Below are 20,444 nucleotides of genomic sequence, written 5' to 3'. Positions count from 1 at the left end.
CCGCCGCTCCCGGATGCTTGCGCGATGCGCTGCTCCTCCCCCGGGAAGCTGGGTGGCTGCGGGAGGACGCCGCCGCCCAGCGCGGACGCCGTGGGCGCCGGGCCGGGGGTCTAGCCGGGGGTCCAGCCAGGGGCCCGCCGGGGGCCCCTCGGCGCACGGCCCCGGGCGGGGGACGCAGGGCGCAGCCTCCGGCGGCCTCGCGGAAACCCTGAGCCGGCCCCGGGGCTCCACGCTTCCTCCCCGCCCAGCGAGCGAGTCTCGAAGGGGACTGTTTCTGCACCGAAGGGAGGAGGACGCTGCTCACCATCCCCTGGCGGCCTGCCGGGGGCCAGGCTGCTCGTTTTGCGGGACCCGGGCGAGTTGGCCGGCCCTCGCCCTGCCCTTTGTTGTGCGTGGCCCTCCTCCACGGGGGGGGGGGGGGATTCTGCAGGGCTGTGCGGGGCGCTGAGGGCACTTGCTATGGAGTCGGAAGTGCCGGCTCGGGGCCCCTTGTGTGGTTGGAGCGCGGGCTTTGAACCAGACTTCCTGGGGTCAGCCTTTCTCCAGCCATCCGGGAGTTGTGTGACCTTGTGCAAGTCCTCCCCCCAAGTGTCCGTCTTCTCTCGAAATCAAATCGTGTGCACTGACTGCTTGAGTACTTGGCTCACAAGTAGTGGCTGGTAGAATTAGGAGCCTCCATCCGCCGGCTTTGCTCTCTCGTAACTTCTGCGTCTTCCGTTTGCCGATGGAGTAATAGTGGCCACTGTTAACGGAGAGGAACAGCGTTTGGAGGTAAACATTGCTGTCCCGTTTTACGCCGAAGGAACTGAGCCGCTGATCTCTCCAGCGCCTTCGTAAGGGCAGGAGGATAGCGGATGGCCGGGCAACGAGCCTAGTCCCAACCTTTTCATTGTACCCAGACCTTGCTCTTCAGGAAGTGGTTGAGGCACCTGGGCTTCCGCGGGGCGGGGGGGCACCTCTTAGTCCTGAAACAGGCCCTCCAGGTGCCCAGCCCAGCACCAGCTGGGTGTGTCCGCCAACGGAAATGTTTGTTCCTCTGTCCCTTCCTACGACCCACGGTCACCTTTTTTTTCAGCCAATCTTACTTATAACTGAGATGACCTTGCAATTCGTCATCCAAAATGAAACTGTTTTGAGAGTGAATTATGAAATATGCTGTTAAAAAGTTAACCAGGAACAACAGATACAAACCTGAATGGATAGTCACCCGACTTACAACAGAAAGTGTCTTTAGATAGTTCTAGACGAACCCACTTGTTTTGCAATGAAGGCCAGTAAAACTGACGGTTTTCTCAACAAGCAGCAATTCTGGAGGGTTAATCCCTTTTATTTTAATATGAGGGAAAACCAGTTGGACTAATCAAGCTCTTTCCATGGTAACCCAGGAAAGCACCCTACTCTTACTTAGCTCCAAAACACGTATTAGGAGAAGTCAAACCCTTCCCACCATTCCTAGTGTATTCATGAAACTGCTGTAGGACCAAAGCTACTTGGTGCCCTGGGGGTGCTGTTTTCCTTCCACATATCCATCTTCTCTGCTGGACGCCTTGTACCCCCTCGAGGAGCCGTGTCACACATAGAATGTTCCGCTACGTTTCAATTAGCTTTAAGAGCGGATCGGATTATTTTCTTGACCCTCCTGCTTCATTTTTCAGATAGGGTGGCTCCTACACTGACCCTTCCCGATACTATCTCCACTTTCCTTTTAGGTCACCTGACTTTCTGCCACCGTTCATTCACTCCACAAACACTGGACACCGACCATGTGCCAGGCCTTCTGCTAGGCACCGTTACATGGAAGGAGTAAGGACTCTACCTTTCTGAGGAGTAGAGTCCAGAGAGGCAACGCAGTCACACACGCAAGTCATCACAACGTCACCATGGGCATGGTGACCGCATGGAGGAAGGGAACTGCCGCAGAGATAGTGCGGCTCGAGGAACAGTGCAGGTGCAGGGAGGCTGGATCATGTGATCAGTTCTGGTCAATGAAACGGGAGTGGAAGTGATGTGCCTTACTTTCAGCTGAGGCAACGCAAAGCAGATCTGCGCTTCTCCGTTCTCTCTTCCCCTGCTCTAACCTCTTGGGAGATGGTTCTAGGGGGTGCAGCTCAAAGATGGTGGAGCCTCCCTGCGCCCAGCGGCTGGACCACACCAGCCACTGACCTGTGCGGGACATGCGACGTGAGCCCAGCATCGCACAGCAGACATCTGACAGCTGTTTGTTACTGTAGCATATTGTAATCTAACTAAGCTAACAGGAGACAGCTGTATGTGCCCCTAGAGTCACTGGAATATGGACTTTCTCTTTAGAAAACTCACTCATTACCCCTGCTGACCCTCTCTTAAAATATAACATGAACCAAGGTACCGTGCCAAGTGTTTTTCGTTACGATGGAAATCGGGTGCAAGAAGCTGCAAGCGTACGGGCTGAGGGGTTGGCTGGGAGAAGGTGGATAGAGCAGACAAGTGGAAGCTGGGGCCACGTAGGAAATAGCATGGCCACTGGAGAATGTATTCTCAGTGCCTGGCTGAAGGCCGACACTTGGTGGGCATTTAATAAATAAATGAGCATGATACCAAAAGAGAGCTGATTGAGGGTTTGGGGAGGCAAGGTGCAACAGACAGAGGCTGGGTCAGGCAGGATTGGGGAAACATGCTTTCCCTCCTTCCTCGCTTATTCTAGAAGGTGTATCCACCCCCTGGACTTTGGGCAGGTATAAAACAGCACTATGAACACTCTGGGTTTGGCTTTTTTTTTTTTAATCATGACTAAATATTCCTTTCATGAAACTTTCCATCTTAGCCATTTCTGGGAACATAGCTGTAGCTCAGTGTTGGTATGTATGTTCTGTGCACGCATCACCCCCCAATACCTTTCATCTTCCTAAACTGAAATTCTCTGCCCACGGAACAATAACACCTCACTCCCCTGACCCCCCCCCTGCCCCTGGCAACCACCATCCTACCTTCTTTTTTTTTTTTTAATTTTATTTTATTATATTATGTTAATCACCATACAGTACATCCCCAGATTCCGATGTAAAGTTTGATGCTTCATTAGTTGCGTATAACACCCAGTGCACCATGCAATACGTGCCCTCCTTACTACCCATCACCAGTCTATCCCCTTCCCCCACCCCCTCCCCTCTGAAGTCTTCAGTTTGTTTCTCATAGTCCATCACCATCCTACCTTCTGCCTCTATACATTCGTCTGCTGTAGGTTCCTTATGTAAGTAGAATCATACAGACAGTATTTGACCTTTGGTGTCTGGCTTATTTCGCTTAGAATCATGTCTTCAGGGCCGTTGGTGTTGTAGCATGTGTCAGAATTCCCTTCCCTTTGAAGACTGAATAATATTCGGTTGCACGTGCATAGGCTGGGTTTGATACCCAGCTTTCTCCCTGCACTCCAGACCTTGCAGGCCAGCAACCCAGCTGCCTCTGGCATGCTGTGCCGCCTCGTGGTCAGTGAGGGGCACTCTCTGCGCCCATGCGTCTTTCCTTTGGAGACGCAGCCCTGTGCACGCTGATGGGCCAGTTCCGTCTCAGGGCATCTTTCTTACACAGGGCCGAATAGCACCCTTTATTATTTTCTTTTCAACTCTCCTCTAAAGAAGAGGAATTTATATCTGGATGTTTTCCCTGTCCCCCTCCTTTTCCCCAGTTCACTCATCCTCACCGGTGATGGAGGGTCTGACACTCACTGGGCTGCGCCCCTCACACAGCTTGTCGTCTTGCTCTCTGGTGTGTCTTGTTCCCAGCCCACAAGAACACCCGGGGAGGATCTCACCCACCCCTCCCACAGGCTCCCCATCCCCTCTCCTCCCCCCACTCCCTCCCTCTGGGCTGTCTCTCTGTGCATCTGAAGTGAGTGTGAGAGGGAGGCGGGTGTGCAGGCCTGTTCCTCCAGGGGAGGCATACCTGAGCACTCAGCTCCCAAGACCTGGGAGATCTGGAATTTTCCCCAGTCTGGCTTACCGCAGAGCCCTACGTAGAGGTGAAGTTTGCTTTCGCAGGTACATTCTCTACCTCGGTTTCCCTACCGGTGAATGATCTTGAGAGATATGTTCCAGAATTCTGTAGGGCAGAAAAGATAAATGCCAAGATCCAGGCTCCAGCTCCCTGAACAGAGTTCCTAACTCCAATCGTGCCTAACCATTTTTCAATCTCTCATAGTGCCTAGCACATTGATCAGCAAGTACAGGTCACCTAGCTGTATCCCTCTTTCACGTGGAGACTTCCTGACCCCCAGACAGACTCTCGGGCATTTCTGCACCTACGGTGCTGTGCGCATAGTGTGGCCGTTACCACAGCGTACTTGTAAGCTGTTGGTGTAACTCTCTCCGACAACCCTGGCACCTCTTTAGGGACAAGGACTTGATCTGTTCTCTTCCCCCACACCTAATGCATTGTGTGGTCATCAATAAATGTTTGTGGAAGCAATAAATACATGAATTCACTTGTTTGCCATTCTCTGCAAGAAAGGCACGCTTTCACTGAACCCAAATCCTGCTGGCCACACTGTCGCTCGGTCGTGGACATAAAGTCCTGGACGTTCACGAACCCACTGCAAGGGCATGGCCCGTGCGTGCAATCATGATCAACAGCTCGCGGCCCTGGGGCCGAAGCGCAGGCTGGAGGCCTATTTGCTTAGCAAGTGTGTTCACCCCATTCCTCTTACAGCTGGCTGTGGGGAGTCCAGGGAGGTGAGTCTCTGGGAACAGAGACTGTGAGTTCACTAACCATAACTGCAAACAGTTGGGCTAACAGAGTGTACGTAATGTCTCAGACGACACAGATAAAAGACCTACATTTTCCTCCTAGCAGATTCAGGTCTGAGCCCCAAGTTTTCAAGGCAATTGCAGTATTATGGGGAATTTGAATTAAGTGTATTATTCTGAGAATTTCAATAGAAATTAGACTTCTTATCTGCTGGTACAGAGAACGGTATCAATCAATATTTTAGGGGCATCTGTGTGCTTATGTATCTCACTCCTTTTAAAAGACAACTGATTTGAAACCCCACTGCTGAGAGATGAGCATGATAGACAGTGGGCTATTTCCCTACGCATACATGTACATAGCTATGTAATTTTAGTACCATTTTATCACATTTTATTTAACAATTCAAATGAACATTTTTAATATCGACAGATACACATCTGTGAATCACATGGAATGGTTGTGTTTTCCATTGCATACGTGGACTATAGTTTGCAATCTTTAAGTGTAGGTTTTGCATTTTACAGTCTGAAGTTGCTGGAGATGTCAGGTCCTCCTGCTTTATGGAACGTGTGACCTAGGATCATTACAATGGGTAAGTGAAGCCATCCATCTCAAGCACTCCGAGGACTTTCCGCCACATGTGGGAAGGGCTCCATTTTATTACCGGTACTACTCTTTTCATCGTCTGTTTTCTTGGAGTTCGTTCTTGGAAGTGGAATTGTTAATTCCAGGGGTGATCATTCAGAGTCTACAGATCATGTACTTTTTTTTTTTTTTTTTTAGGGTTTTGATACCTTTCACCTCGTTTTCACATAGAAAGACTGCAGCCCTGGAAGCGAATGAGACTGCTCGTTTCCTGAGTGCTGTCAACAGTGCACAGCACTTTCATTTACATCCTGGCCCAGATGACAGGTAAAAAATATATCTTGTTCGAATTTGCATTTCTTTGATATCTAGTGAGATTCTGCACTTTTTGTTCCTGTATAAGTTGGCCATTTATTTATTTTGCATAAGTAAAAACATCGTTCATGTCCTTTTCCGTTCTTCAGTTGGGGTGTTCATCTTTTTCTTGCTGAGTTGTAAGATGTTTTTGTCTAGGCCGTGTTGGAGCTTAATGTACTTTTTGCCTTTTAACTTATTTTCATGGTGTTCAGCAAACACAAGTCTTAATTGTTCTATTTCATTATATGAGTCCTACTCTTTGGTTCACAAATAATGATCAGGAGTGGACTCTCACCCTAGCCTGGGGTAATCATATCTCTTCTGGAAATCGGGAATTGCTACCTGTGAATAAATTGAGGGGCAGGTAAAGCTCAGGAGATTATGTTTTGCCTCTTGTTGCATTGGCTTCAGTAAACAGCCACTGTCTCCCCATGTCCACCTTAGCTCCACCCCCAGGACCCTCCTCCCATACCTCTCCATGATTCAGTCTTTAAATGGTTAATGTTTGGCACACCAGGGCCTCCAAAACCATGCTGTATCCTTCAGGTCCTAGGACTCTGTTCTGATTGATTAGTGACTATGCCATTCCCATTTTTCAACATTCTGAACGTCACCCCCGCCTGATTCTTAAAACTGCAGGCAAGTCTTGTGGTACCCTCCAGTTGAAGCATCCGTCCTCTGTGTTTGAGTGACACAAGCCAGGATTAACCCAGATTAGGACACCGGTAAGACATGAGGTTCAATTTTACCATCTGCAGGCACTGAGCCCCACTTAGAGGGGTGGTTACTATTAAACCTCAGAGCAGTGAGAAGTGTGTGGTTTCCTCTAGCCCATGACCACACCATCCCTTTCACTTCTGCTCCCTCCTCTCCTGCCGTCCAGCACTGCCTGGCCAGGCTCCCAGCTCATCCCATCCGAGCATTCCTGCCTCCAGACTCCTGTTCGGTGGGTCTTCCACAGGGCTCCCAGTGTCACTATGTGAGTGTCTCAGTGATTAACCCAGTCGGTGCTACATGGAAGGAAGACACATCTCATCATCCAAGACACCTGGGACCTCTGACAAATGATGTCATTCCAAAACCAGGGTTTCCTCTTATTTAAAACAGGGATGTTACTACCATCATATCATCCCTTCGGGTCCTGACCTCCTGTAATCTGCATTATACTGATTGAGTATTGTTTATCTCCTCTGCCACAGTGTGAGCTCTTTTGTGCAGGGACCTTGTGATATGAATCTTTCCATCAATGCCTCATCTGGTTTTTGGGTTGACTGTAGGCCCTCAGTAAATAAATTCTCATCGAGTTGAACTGAATCAAGTTCCAAACACCAAAATGGTGACAATGCAAAATCAATCCAGATGTCTTCACGTCAGTGGATTATAAACTGAATTGATTTGTTCCTTCGATGAAAGTCAGTAGCCCTGGAATTTTTTTACACAATCCCAATAATTTCTGTGAAACACTAAATGACTTTTTTCCCCCCATATAACTAGATACTGTGGACCAGAACTCTCAGCCCTTCTGCACCTTAACTTGGCAGCTGGCAAAATAAATGACCAGCGTGACCCCTCCCAGCAGAGCACATGATCGACCGCAGCTGCTCATGTGTTTTAGCCATGACTGAACCAGGACAGGGCTGCGAGCCACTGGGTGGAGCAGTGTGCCCTGGGGAGAAAGCTTATGACATTTCCCCTATGATTTCAGAAAAGAAAAGGAAAAAAAAAAACCCTCATTTTCTTATGAGTTTCTGCTCCATGTCAATAGAGAATGTCATTGTCTGTACACATACCAATGCGTGTGGGAGGATGGGCAAGATCGGCCAGCTCTGTGTGGGACAGAATCCACGCACGATGGTCCCCGGGGTGAAGGCACACACGTCCACAGCTACCTCCTCGCTCCCCTTGATAACAGAATCCCTCTTCTTTGGGGTGACAATGTATGCAGCTAGAAGACAGTCTCCAGCCTCCTCTGGAGGGCTAGCTTCCGGCCAATGAGACGTGAGCAGAACCGTGTGGCTGTCCAAGCGGGCTGCTTAGAGGAAGCTAATTCCATAGAAAAGTGTGCTCCTTTAGACCTTCCCTCCTTCCTCCTTCCCCTGCATACAAGTCATTTTGATGCAGGTGCTCCCGTAACCCTCTCAGAGCTTGCAGTGAACTTGGAGGGATAGAAACCACCAGCCAGGAGAATGGAGCAGGATAAGAACGAGGCTGGGTGCCAGCTGACTGAGGAGCTACGATACCAGCCCTAGATGCTTATGTTTCCAACTGCTTCCGGGAAACAAAAATGAAACACTAACAACAAAGCCCTCTCTCTTGTTTAAGCCACTTTAAAAGGAGCTGGGTTTTCTGTTACACGCAGCCTACTGATCTAATCCTATGAAGTGGAGATGTATTCATTTGCCATAACAGAGTAGGACAGATCAGGTGGCTTGAACAACAGGACATGTTCTCATGCTCTGGAGGCTGGAAGTCCCAGACTGAGGTGTTGGCAGGGTTGGTTTCTTTGGAGACCTCTGTCCTTCACTTGTAGACCATCTTCTCCATGTGTCTTCACATCATTTCTCCCCTACACGACTATGACCAAAATTCCTCTCCTTATAAAAGACAGCATATTGCACTGGGACCAGTCTTTACCACCTCATTTTAACTTAGTTACCTCTTTAAAGACCCTATGTCCAAATACAGGCACATTCTGAGGGACTGTGGTTAGTACTTCAACATAGGAAATCTGGGGGCAATACAGTTCAGCCCATAATACAAAGCATGAATAAAGAGGTTTTTTGTGGCTTTTTTTTTTTTTGGTAATAGAGGAAAAATTGTGATTTAAGTATCCGTCAATAGGGGGGTAACAGGGAAATAAACTATTGGTGTATTAATATCAAAGCATGTTATACCGAAGTATGAAGAATGAAAGTTCATCATGTCATATTGCTAAGTGGAAAACATTTAAAGAGCCAAAATGCTTACCAATAAGTACAACTATGCTGCTGTAGACATACATATAAATGCAACAAAATTTGTATGAAACACATTTCTAGAGACATTCTGATGTTTATAAATGTATAGAAAAATGTATATGTGACAAAACTGGAGTTGCCGGGTGGAGTAGAACATTTGGAACTGTGTATAATGTTTGGATATCTCACAACTACAGTACGTGATTCATGTCTTTCTTATATAATTAAAAATTTAAAAGAAAGATCAGATCAGCCGTTTAAAACTTGTGTCATTTGGAAGCATCTCTTTAAAAAAAAAAATGATTCAACCTTGAAATGCATTAGTTAAAGCCCACAGTATTGGGTTAAAATCAGACGAAATACTGAAGCTGTCTTAAAAATGAAAAGTAATGCTTAAAAAAAAAAAAAAGCCTTATTCGCGTTCCAGAGATGACGGTGATCCTGCAGGATGAACGGAACCTCTGCGCCCAACAGCACAGCAGCGGGCCCCGTCCACCCGTGACCTTCTGGAAAAGGAGAGCGACCTGCCACTCGCTTCCAGGTAAGCGGCTGTTCTCAAAGGAAGCTGCAGGACACGGAGAGGAAGCGTCCGTGGACACCCAGGGCCGGGCTTCCCCGCAGCCCACGCAGCTCCCAGGACTTGCACCTCCCGTTCCTCTCGCAGGCCACAAACGAAGGCCCCGCGAGGCGCTGTCCGGGGGCTCCCGGAGGTCCTGAAGGGGCTGGTGGACCTGGCCTGCGCGTCAGGGACAAAGGGCCAGGCCTCCGCCAGCAAACGGGCCGGCGGCGATCCGCAACGACCCAGCTGGGGCAGAGAGCCCCGTCCGGACCGCGGGAGGGATCCGGGGGCGGGGCGGGGCCAAGATGGCGCGGGGGCGGGGCCTTGTGGAGGCGGGTACGAGGCGGGGCCTGGTAGGCCGGCGCGGGCCTGGGGGCGGGGCGGGGCAGGGTCAGGCGGCGCGCGCACCTCTGGCCTCTGCGGCGGCGCGGCGAAGATGGCGGCCTCCGGCTGGGTGCGCGCGGCCCTGGTCCTCCTCTGCGCCTCCGACTTGCTGCTGCCGCCCAGGGCTTCCGCTGCCGAGGGCGCAGCCGGGACGCCCGGCGAGGCCAGCCAGCCTCCGCGGAAGAAGAAGAAGGACATTCGCGACTACAACGATGCGGACATGGCGCGTCTTCTGGAACAGTGGGAGGTCCGCGCGCGCGCACATCCTCGTGCCTTCTCTGCGTCCCGGGCCCGGTTCCCGCTGACCCCCGGCGCCCTCCGCCCCCGCGTCCTCCGCACCCCCTCCCGGGTGTCTCCCGGCGCCCTGACGGCGTCTCTGCCAGGCCAGGCGTCCTTGCTGGCTGCCGCGCTCGAACCGCCGCCGACCCCCAGTGCCCCCGCCGACCCCCGCCCCATCCTCCGCCCGGGGCGCTCTTGCACCGCTTTCCGGGCCACGCCGGTCCCGGGCGGCCGCTCACGCCTCTGCCCTTCTGTACCTTCGGTGCTTGGGCAGCCCGTGCGGAGCCCCCAGTGGTCAGTGGGCCCGGCACGTGGGGAAGGAGACCTTTCCGCTCTGCTCAGGAATGGGGGTGGGAGGGTGAGGGTCATTTTTTTAAGAGGGTCATCTCAGCTTTAATCGTCCGATCTTCTAGATCAGTAGGATTTCAGGCTTCTCGTTTTGCTGTATTCTTTGCCGAGAGTTTTGTAATTTGGGGGGTGGCTTCATTTTGGGAGTGAGGGTGGAAGCAAAGGCTGGTGGCTCTCAGGAAACTCACATTTCTTTTAAAGGAGCAGAAACTTGTTTTCGTGAGAGTGAGTTTTTTGGTTCGTTACTTGAATGCACTGGAGTGTGTAATCTTTTTAGAGAAGCAGTCGTATTGTCCTGGCTGATTTGCATAGCTGGTGGAGTGGAGTCAGAAACGTGGGTTCTACTCGCTATGTAATCTTGGGCAAGTCCTGTTTCCTCTCTAGGCCTCAGGTTCCTTATCTGCAGAATGAGGTTTTACTCTTTCCCACGCTGATGTCTTTATTTTGTGGGTATCTCGTGTGCATGGTCATGTCTGATAGAGGCTTTCATAGTTTAAAATACCATCTGTTGAATGGACTAGAAGAAAGCGGACTCCTACTTCCACATTTTTCTGCAGCTGATGGCGAGATTGGTGGATTTGAGTGTGTGTCCCGCTGATGAAGAGGGAACTCTGTGCAGCAGTTCCTTCCCCCTTTACTGTCTCCCTTTCTGTCTGCCATCTCTTTATGGACTCGAGTAAATGAAGGTTTTGATCCCCCCAAGTAAGAACACTACCTCTTGAGGAAATCCTACCCTGGAAATACTAAGACATTAGTATTAGTATTAGTGAGCTAGACAGAGGTGGTGCTGCGGAGATGAGCAATCCCGCCATCAGGAACAGTAGGAGACAGGACGAGTAACTCTAATACAAAGTAGGAATTGCTGAGTTCTGTAAAAAGGAAGAAAGTGTCGTGGGACTTTCTAAAGGTGGAAATGGTATTTTAGATACCTTAAGGGGTATGTGGGAGCGGGGCTTGCAGGGTGGGCACATGGGAATGGGGCAGAATGGTGCAAATGGTAATTGCTCAGGCTTTGGAATCAGACTGCCTGGTCTCAGACCACTTGTGAATTTGGGCTGCTGAAAATCCTGTCTGTACTTTAGTTTCCTTATCTGCAAAATAGAGGTGTTAGTAATATCCACCCCAGAGTACTTGGAGGATTAGCTTTAAGAAAGCCTGGAAATAACTTAAGATAGCAAAACTCCAATTGAAAGCTGTGCGAATATAAATCAGGTAGGTTAGCTGGAGAAGGCTAGGTCTGAAATTAAGGGTGGGAACGTTCATGGGGACCAGGTCAGGCTGGACCTTAAATGCTCTGGGGTCTTATGAGTTTGCAAAGCTGCATTACCCAAATACTACGACACTGGAATGCTTACATGTGATCATCCCTACCTTTGGATGGAAATGTGCATTCACTCTCTCGTGTCCCCTCTGTGTGCGGACATGGTTTTATAGCTGAGAGCGTAACATCAATGTAATTTTCTGCTGTTCGTTTTTTCACTTGATACAGTGAGCATTTTCCTGGGGTTACTGCACAGTGTTCATAATACTCTTTAAAGGCTTCAGAGTATGCCCTGGAGTGTATGTTTCAGCTGTTGGAGGTTTTTGAATAGGGGATATCATGATGAGAAAAGTGGATTGGTTGGCGAAGGTTAGAATGGATGGGCAGGGAGAGAATCTGAAGGCAGAAACGACTTCCTCATTAATATTTACTGAGTTTTCATTAGCTAACAGGGCAACTCTGAGCACGTTCGGTCATCTAATGCTTTTACCCTGTTTTTAGATGATGACATGGAAGCCCAGAGAGGTAAAGTAACGTGCCCAAGGTCAAACAGCAAGTGAGCTGAATTTCAGACTGTCATTTGACTTGCAAGCCTGTTCTTTTAACCATTTTACTACAGTGCCGTACACACTGGTGAACAGAAGTGCAAAAGAAAGGTAATGAGGAGGACCTGGATTAAGCCAGAAGCTGCAGGATCCGAGTGGATGGGAGAAACGTGATGAGAGATTGTATGCTCAGCTTGGTGGCTGGTGAATTGTGTGACCAGACAGGAGACAGCATGATGTGCTGAAAGGACGGGTTTGCTTGGTAACTGTGACTCTCATTTTCCTTAACCGTAAAGCCAGAAACATCCCCCTTCACGGGGTGCCATGCAGACCAGGTGAGCTAACGTTTGCAGACACTCCACAAACGTGAGCCCCCCCCCACCCCATGGCTTTGATTTTTCTTCCCTCAGTGGTGATCTCTAAATCCATCCCCCAACTCCTTCCCACTAGTGTGAGAATCAGTTTCCCATGAAGAGGCCTGCCCCACATGTGTGGGGTGGGGATGGGGAAAGGAAACTCTTTCTGCTGTGTTAGACTTAACGCTGAGTCCCAACTGGTGTAGGAAATCCAAAGGCAGTTCTTTGATGACACCTTAACAGTGGGGGCAGGTGGGGGGCAGATTCTGGAGCCAGAAATGTGGGTTTGCTCTTCAGCGTCACCCCTGCTGGCGTGTGACCTTGAGTGAGCTGTTTGTCTTCTCTGAGCCTCACTCACCCCATGTTCGGTGGAGGCCTTGTAGGGCCGTCCTGAAGGCTGGGCACTGACTGCTCTGTACATGCTAGCTAGTGTTACCGTCAAGGACCACGGGAGCGAGAAAAGGACCTGCAGAAAGGGGAGTTCAGCTTTGTGACTGCTGGATCTGACTCAGCAGTGGAGAAGTGGGGAAGCCTCTTGAAAATGCCTAGAGGCAGGGCTGGGCTAGGTCTGGGGGGTGCCCGGGGAAGGGGCTTGATTGTGGTAGGGAAGCCGTGGTACTAGGTGCTGCTGGACTGGTGGCCGCATTGCGGCACTATTATACCCCCCCCTTTTTGTAACTGAAACACACATAAACCTATAAGATGGAAATTAAAGTTGCTTGAAACAGTCTTTACCCTTGCTGTATGCACTAGACTTCTGATTAGTTTTCATTAAATGCCACCTGTGACCTCCTGAGTTAATTTCATGACCTCTTGAGTGAAATCAGTTTGAAAAACACAGCTGTTCTAGGTTCCTGAGCCAACTAGAAGTCTTGAGGTGTTTTAAGGAGACCATAACCGATGTCATGGAGAAGTAGAGTAGAGCAAAGGCAGAAACAGCCCGTAACTCTGGCAACCAGGCGGTCCTGTGTGATTTTGACAGTGTGATTTCTGTAGTTGGTTGGAGCTGTGATTACTGGGGCCGGCGCAGGCTGCTTGGTGCTTACTGTCTTTATGTCATCAAATCCCCAAACCCTCGGAGGGAGATGCCGTCCCCCTCTCCCCATTATAGGTGAGGAAAGGGATTTTCCAAGCTGCCCAGGATCCTGTGATGGGAGAGCAGGTGTCCCTGACTGCAGATGACCTTCAGCTCACAAAGCAGAAGAGAGAGAAAGGGGTCAGTTGGGAGGGTCGCAAGAGTTGAGGAGAAGCTTGGTATGTCGTGTGCAGTCACACTGCTGGGGCTCTGGGGGTCACCTAGCTCTGCCTTTGTTTTATAGTTGAGGAGGCAGGCCCAGGGGAGTAAGGAGCCCTCTCCCAGGTGACCCGGGTGGTAGGCGGAGCTAACAGTAGGTCTCAAGTCTGGAGTAAAGGGCATCGCCTGCAAGCACTACTGTAGAGGTCTCGGGCTCATCTTCTGTTAACAATGTTTGAAAAGTACATTATTGTTGATGTCCGCGGTGATGTGTCAAGAGGACCGCGAAGAGTGATATAGGAGCTTTGTTTCATTTTAGGTTGGTCGGTTTTCTGGTTTTTTCAATAACAGCTTTATTGAGAGAGCTCACTTGCCATACCATTCACCATTTAAAGTGCACATTTCAGTGGTGTGTTCAGAAGGTCGTGCAGCCATCACCACTCTCAATTTTAGAACGTTGCTCTCACCCCAAAAGTAAAATCTCGTCTCACCCCCCCCCCACTTCTCCCAACCCTTCAGCCAGCCCCAGGCAGCCACTAATATCTGTTCTGTTCTGGGCATCTCACCAGTGGCTTTGTCCACCGTGCTCTTCTGTGTGTGGCTTCTGTCACTTAGCGTAGTGTTTTTAGGGACCACCTACCAGTACTTCATTTCTTTTTGTGACTGGAATTATTAGTCTTTTCTCCAAGGAACTCTGGTTTTTAAATATCTTTATTTATCGATCTATTTACCTGCCTGCCTACCTATGGAAAGTCATGTGTTCCTTCTGGTGCCTCCCAGTTCCAGCCTAACACCACAGGGTGTATTCTTCCCCTTCCATGGTTAGAACTCTCTTCCCCAAAGTGAAGAAGAGGGCTGTCATTATCCTTAATATATTTACTCATTCTCGGAAGCCTGGACTTCATGGATCTGGTTTGAGGATTGCTAGTTCACCCCACTGCGAAAACCAAGCCTACTAACTAGAACTGAGTGTTTACAGTTCTTATTTAGTTAACGTTGAGATAACGTGAAATGCAGATTTTAAGTGTAGAGTGCTATGAATTTTGACAAATGGATACATCTGTATCGTCCACGCCGCCATCAAGGTAGAGAACATTCCCATGACCTCAGAAAGTTCCCTTGTGTCCCTTCTCAGTCAGCCCCACTTCATTCCGCCTCCCAGGGGCCTCCACTGTTCCTGATTTCTGTCATCCTAGGTTAATTGTGTTTGATCCTGAACGTTAAATCACAGGGTTATAGTATGTCTGATTTTTGTGCCCGGCTTCTGTCACTCAGTCTTGTCTTTCTGAGGTTCAGGACATGTCTTCATTGCTGTGTCGCAGCTCATGGTAGGACCGAACCAGAATGTGGCCATTTTTACAATCTACCGTGCTGGGTAGATTGTTCCAGAGGGAAAGAGCTGCTAAGCCATCGCATGGGCTCTGGTGACCTGGAGTGGTGGGTGCTAAGTCCTGCTGGAGACTTGGGCTTTGCCTAGAGGTACAGTGGAGAAGGGAAGCTCCTGGGTCTCCTTGTTCCTGGGAGACCTTGGGTCGTCTGCCTGTACCTGCCGGCTGGCAAGCACACTCTGGTGACACACGTGCTCTGTGCTCTCTTCTCGTAGAAGGACGACGACATAGAAGAAGGCGATCTCCCGGAGCACAAAAGACCCTCGGCACCTATCGACTTCTCACAGATAGACCCCAGCAGGCCCGAGAGCATCCTGAAGATGACCAAGAAGGGGAAGACACTCATGGTGTTCGTCACAGTGTCCGGAAACCCCACGGAGAAGGAGACAGAGGAGATCACTAGCCTCTGGCAGGGCAGTCTTTTCAATGCCAACTACGACGTTCAGAGGTAAAGCCCCAGCAGGCCGGCTGCAGACATCGCAGGCTGTGCTGGGCCTTCTCCTGTGGCCGCAGCCGCGTGTCCTTTCTGGCAGTCCTTGCCTCGGGCCCTCGGCCTTTCCTGTCTCAGGTTTCTTCTTAATGTTTATTTCTCTCTCTCTCTTTCTTTTAAGAAGAGCATTTGTTATTGGTCATAGCCAGCAAGCTTTTTTTTTTAATATCTCATTTGATGCTCAAGTTTTATTTATCTTTGTATCTTCAGCTTTTTGCTGTTGGAGTGTAGCGGACACGATGTTACATGAGTTCAGGTGCGCAGCATGGCGGTTCATCAGCTGCATGCTCTGCTCCCCGAGGGTGTGGCTTCCGGCTGTCACCATACCGCGGTGTGACAGTGCCACTGACCACAGGCCCTGTACTGTGCCTTTCATCCCCGTAATGGTGGCTTTAATTGTTCCTTTATCTGAGTGAGATGGGACAGGTTAGCCTGTGCAAGCAAATGAGCCCAGCTTGACCGTGTGTCCCCCTGGGGGGGTCCCTCTCTGTGGGGCAGCATTCACTCACACTCAGGCTCGGAGCCGACTGCTGAGTTAAGGTGAAAGGGTGGGGTTCTCGCAGCTCAGCGAGGCCCTCAGATGCAATGCTAAGGAATTTTCTTTTTTCTCCTCCATAACGGTCCTGAAATTCAAGGTCTTCAAATGTCCTAGTTCAGAAAATACAGAGTAACGAAAAAATATGAAGGAACACTTAGGGAGTGTCTGCGATGGTGTGATGCTTTCGTTAGCTTGACCAGACACGTAAGGGGAACAGGTGAACAATCAGAGCCCCCGCTGCCCTCCGAGGGGCGGGGTGTGGCCCTCAGGGACGAGGCCTTTGTGCCCGTGGCCACACCGGTGGGCTGCCTAGGCCTCATTCTGCTTCTCTTCGCCCCTTGGAACCTGCTGAGTGCTGGCATATGTGTTAACCTCTGCACTTGGGATCTCCGCCCAGTGGCCAAGTGTGTCTCTGACCCTTCACGGGCCCCTTAATGGTGACCCGGCCTAAGCCCGTGGTTTTCAGCCTTTGTCAGCAGAAGGCTTTTGGCAGAAGAAACCTCCACCAGGCACCTCAGAATGCAGAACAGATTCAAGTGGAAGCTGCCTCCTGCCCCACGGCGGCGGCGCCCCAGGCCGACGCTGTCTCTCGGCATGGGCTTCCACACCGACACAGCCCAGCTCTGTGTCTCTGGGATTTGAGCTGAGGCGTGAAATTGTTTTTGAACATTAATGTCAGTAACTACTAGACCTTGAAAACTACGGTTTTTTGTTCTGTGTTCATGTTCAATTTGGGAGGCATTATTTTTCCTGGTCACAAGCCACAGAGAGGCTCTGACCTGTTAGTGTTTTGCCAGTGTGTTCTGACCCTTCGATCGCATGTCTCTGTCAAGGTTCATCGTGGGATCGGACCGTGCAATCTTCATGCTTCGTGATGGGAGCTATGCCTGGGAGATCAAGGACTTTCTGGTCAGCCAAGACAGGTGTGCCGATGTAACCCTGGAGGGGCAGGTGTACCCCGGCAGAGGAGGGGGAAGCAAAGAGAAGAATAAAACAAAGCAAGAGAAGGGCAAGAAGAAGCAGGAGGGGGACCCGAAGTCTCGGGCTGCCAAGGCTACAAAGGAAGACAATCGAGCTGGGAGTAAGAGGGAGGAGCTGTGAGTGGCCATCACAGCCCCTTCGGAGGACCCCCCGGGCCGGACAGCTCCCCAGGTGGGGGCAGGCGTGGGCACCGCTCGCCGAGGACATCCTGCTTTCTTCTGGAGAGGCTCTCCTGTAGGATCAGTTTGTGGCCCACGTGGAAGTACTGTCCCAGAGGCTTCAAGTAGGAGGACAGAGGTCTTGTGATTCACATTGGACAGTGACCCATTCACGTTTACTATAAAATCACTGTAAGTGGAAACCCGACTGTTGCTTTTGCCTTCTGTCTGGGGGCGTCACGGACTCCCGTGGCCCCGCTCCCCTCGCCGCGCCAGCCCTGACCCAGGGGCTCGTGTCCGTGCTTCCTTCCTTTGTGTTAACTGAAGGACCGCCGCGTTCTGGTCAGACAGAAATGGACTTGGCGGGACCGGGCTCTTGGGGCTGCACTCGTGGTTTTTGGGACCGTGACATTAAGTGCTCTGTGGGAGCCCTGCGTGGCGCTCTGGGGTCTGAATGTGCGTTCAGGACGCCGGGATGTCTGACCCTCACATCGGCGCAGAGAACATTGTGTAGCTTGGGGCTCCTGAGCCTTTACTTTGAATCCGCACGGGGTTCCTGGTGCCGTCTGGGCTTACACGGTCTGCACGGGTCAGGAGTTGTCTGTCCTGTCCTCGTGCGGGCGGCCATGCCGGAGTCGAGTGTGCCACGTCATGTGACGATGCTGAAGGGTGGGGATCGGGAGTCAGCACGTGGGACAGAAGACTCAGTGACCTCATTCATTCCTGAACATTTTTCTTTGACGAAGTGCCTAAATTTGGGGTGTTCTGTATGGTACTAACATGACACTGTCTGTCGGGTAGTGTTCATTCGTCAGGCCTACTTTGCTAAGACTGACAGAATTTATATGCAGGTGTCATTTTTAAGAACTAAAATTATTTGTACAAAACTTCCATTGTGATTTTAACAAATTAAAAATAGCACATGTACGTGGTTCCAAATGTTACAGCCGAAGAAAGGTACAAAGTGACAAGTCTGTGCCTACCCCTGCCTCCTCCGAGGGGAAGCTCCTGTTCATTTGTTTCCAAGAAAAAAAAAGTTCACTGAGCATCTTCTAGTGACATGTTTCTTCCAGCCTCTGTGTCCCCTTATTTGGCAACTCTTCGGAGTTGTCTTGGATGAAGCCTGCCGTCTCCCTCCTCGGGTCTGTGCTGCGGGCAGTTGTTCACCCTGCTGTCCGCCGCCTCCAGCTGCCCTCACTGCCGGCCCAAAGGCCTCAGGCCCCGTTGGAGCTCATCCCGGGGTCTGTGTGCTTGAGCCACCTCAGGCGGAGGGTGTCTTGTGTCTCCTACACCTCGAGTGGGGGCACGTGAGGCCGGAGCTCCGGCCACCCAGCCCGTCCCGACGAGGCTGTCCGAGCCCCTGAATCCAGCCCCGGGTGCCTTTTACCTCGGGCATGTGCTGGCCACTGTTCTGCTTGGATCAGTGCTTTACCGAACTCGGGGAGTGTACCCTTCCCCCTGCCCTGTATCTTGTGTTCCCACGTCGTCTTTCCACGTCAGGATGTCCTAACCTCACTGCTTCCTGTGCAGCGTGCGGCCGTGTCAGCCAAGGTTTAGAGAGTCTCTTAGCGTGCTGAGCACTGCTGGGTGCCAGGGACAGTCTAGGGACGGCCCCTGCTGTCCTGAAACTTAACGACCCAGTGAGGGAAGACAAATACTCATCACGCACAAAACAGCAACTGTTAGGTGAAAGAGGTGCACGGTGCCAGGAGGTAGGGGTGGCGGCGGGGAGCCTCAGGGTGGTCAGAGAGGCCCTCCCTGAGGCAGGAGGCAGAGGAACCGTCTGTGCAAAGGCCCTGTGGTTAGAAGGGGCAGAGGAGGGATGGCGGGAAGCCAACAAGGGGTCGGGGGGCATAGTGCAACACGCTCCTGAGGAGGGAAGAGGTACACGGGGTCTGGCAGGAATTTGGGGTGCCCTGAAGGATTTCGAGCGGCGGTGGGGTGAGCATGAGAGCATCCCGTTTGCACTAGGCTGCACTGAAGAACTAATTGCGAGGGGCTCCCGGTGGGTGGGAGGGGCGAGTTGGGAGAGTATCTCAGTAGCTCAGGCCACAGCTGCAGGTGGCCCTGATGAGCAGCGTGGTGGTGGTCGGGACCCACAGTTGACCTGCACACTGCCTGCTGGTGGACCCTTGGCTTCTCAGGGTTTTTCCTTAGTACGTGAAGCTGTCAGAGTATTTTGGTAAACTCCTGTTTATATCCGAAGGGCAAATTCCTAGCAGTGGAATTGCTAGAACAAATGAAATGTAACATTTTGGGCTGCGTTGCCAAACTGCCCTCCCCAGCGGTTTTGTTCACTTGTACCTTCGCCAGCCGCAGACCTCCGATCCTTGGCCGGTGTCAGAGATGGAGACCCTGCAGCTGCATCGGCCGCCCCGCAGCCACCGTGCTGGCGCAGCCCCCTAGAGCTAGAGATGCCCGGCAGCCGCGCTGTGCCAGCCCCCCGGCCCCGACAGGTGAGCTGGGGAACCTCTGCACGCTTCCGGCCCCAGCCTCTGGCCGTCCCTGGCTCCCCGGATGCCCGCCACCGGATCTGCAGACTGGCCAACGAGAGAGATGTGTTGAAGAGAGGTGGGGGGGTAGATATGTGTACGTATCCCTGCAGACATGAGCTTAGTTTCGCTTGCTCACGTTGGTGCTAATGTCTCGATCTAATACGCTTGCGTGGTAGCTTTTGACGATCGCCGACGAGACACGAGAATTTCATTAGATAGACCGCCTTCCTCCCTCTGTCCTCACGCGCTCTGGTTTTTGATGGTTATTCTCTGGTTTTTAGTATTTCTGCTGCTTTCCTTTACATATAATGTTAAACCTCTTGCTTTTTTAATTACCAACTTCAGTAGCATGTATGAGCCCCTAATCAAGGCAGACTTTCTCCTACTTCCTAATTTTTGTTGGCTGTATTATGTGTACTGGTCTGAGACCAGCCACTCTCTCTCCTTAGTCATGACTGCTTTTTGTCTCAGCTTCCTGGGGATCCTTCCTTAATGCGAACATTCAGTAATTTTGCTAGGAAGTCTTCGTGTTGATTTTCCTTTTTTTTTTTTTTTTTAAACTGTCGTAAAAGATGGTGTATTAGTTTCCATTGCAGATTCAGGGATTTTTTTTTTTTTTTCTTATCATTTTGGAAACATTTACCTTTTACTTTTGTGTTGGGGTTTTGGGCACCCATTTTTTTCTTAGTTCTGATGTGAGGGTGTTTTTTTTTTTTAATTTCATTCTGTTTTTAATATCAGCTGTTTTTATTAAAATTCAAGTTTTTATTAAATTTTGTGAACTCAGAAAGTCCAAATGGAGAA

The 20,444-nt window shown here is 50.7% G+C and overlaps 1 protein-coding gene across 1 annotated transcript; it reads left to right on the top strand.

The window, feature by feature from the left end:
* Window positions 1-9,579: 9,579 nt before the first annotated feature.
* MESD (mesoderm development LRP chaperone) lies at window positions 9,580-18,212 on the top strand. The gene is made up of 3 exons (XM_034667796.1): window positions 9,580-9,814; window positions 15,194-15,426; window positions 16,840-18,212. The coding sequence occupies exons 1-3, from the start codon at window positions 9,620-9,622 to the stop codon at window positions 17,105-17,107; spliced, it is 696 nt and encodes a 231-aa protein (XP_034523687.1). The 5' UTR covers window positions 9,580-9,619; the 3' UTR covers window positions 17,108-18,212.
* Window positions 18,213-20,444: the final 2,232 nt, after the last annotated feature.

Source organism: Ailuropoda melanoleuca, chromosome 9 (genome assembly GCF_002007445.2).
Source record: "Ailuropoda melanoleuca isolate Jingjing chromosome 9, ASM200744v2, whole genome shotgun sequence".
Taxonomy (NCBI): domain Eukaryota; kingdom Metazoa; phylum Chordata; class Mammalia; order Carnivora; family Ursidae; genus Ailuropoda; species Ailuropoda melanoleuca.
This window is presented reverse-complemented; position numbering and strand designations above follow the sequence as displayed.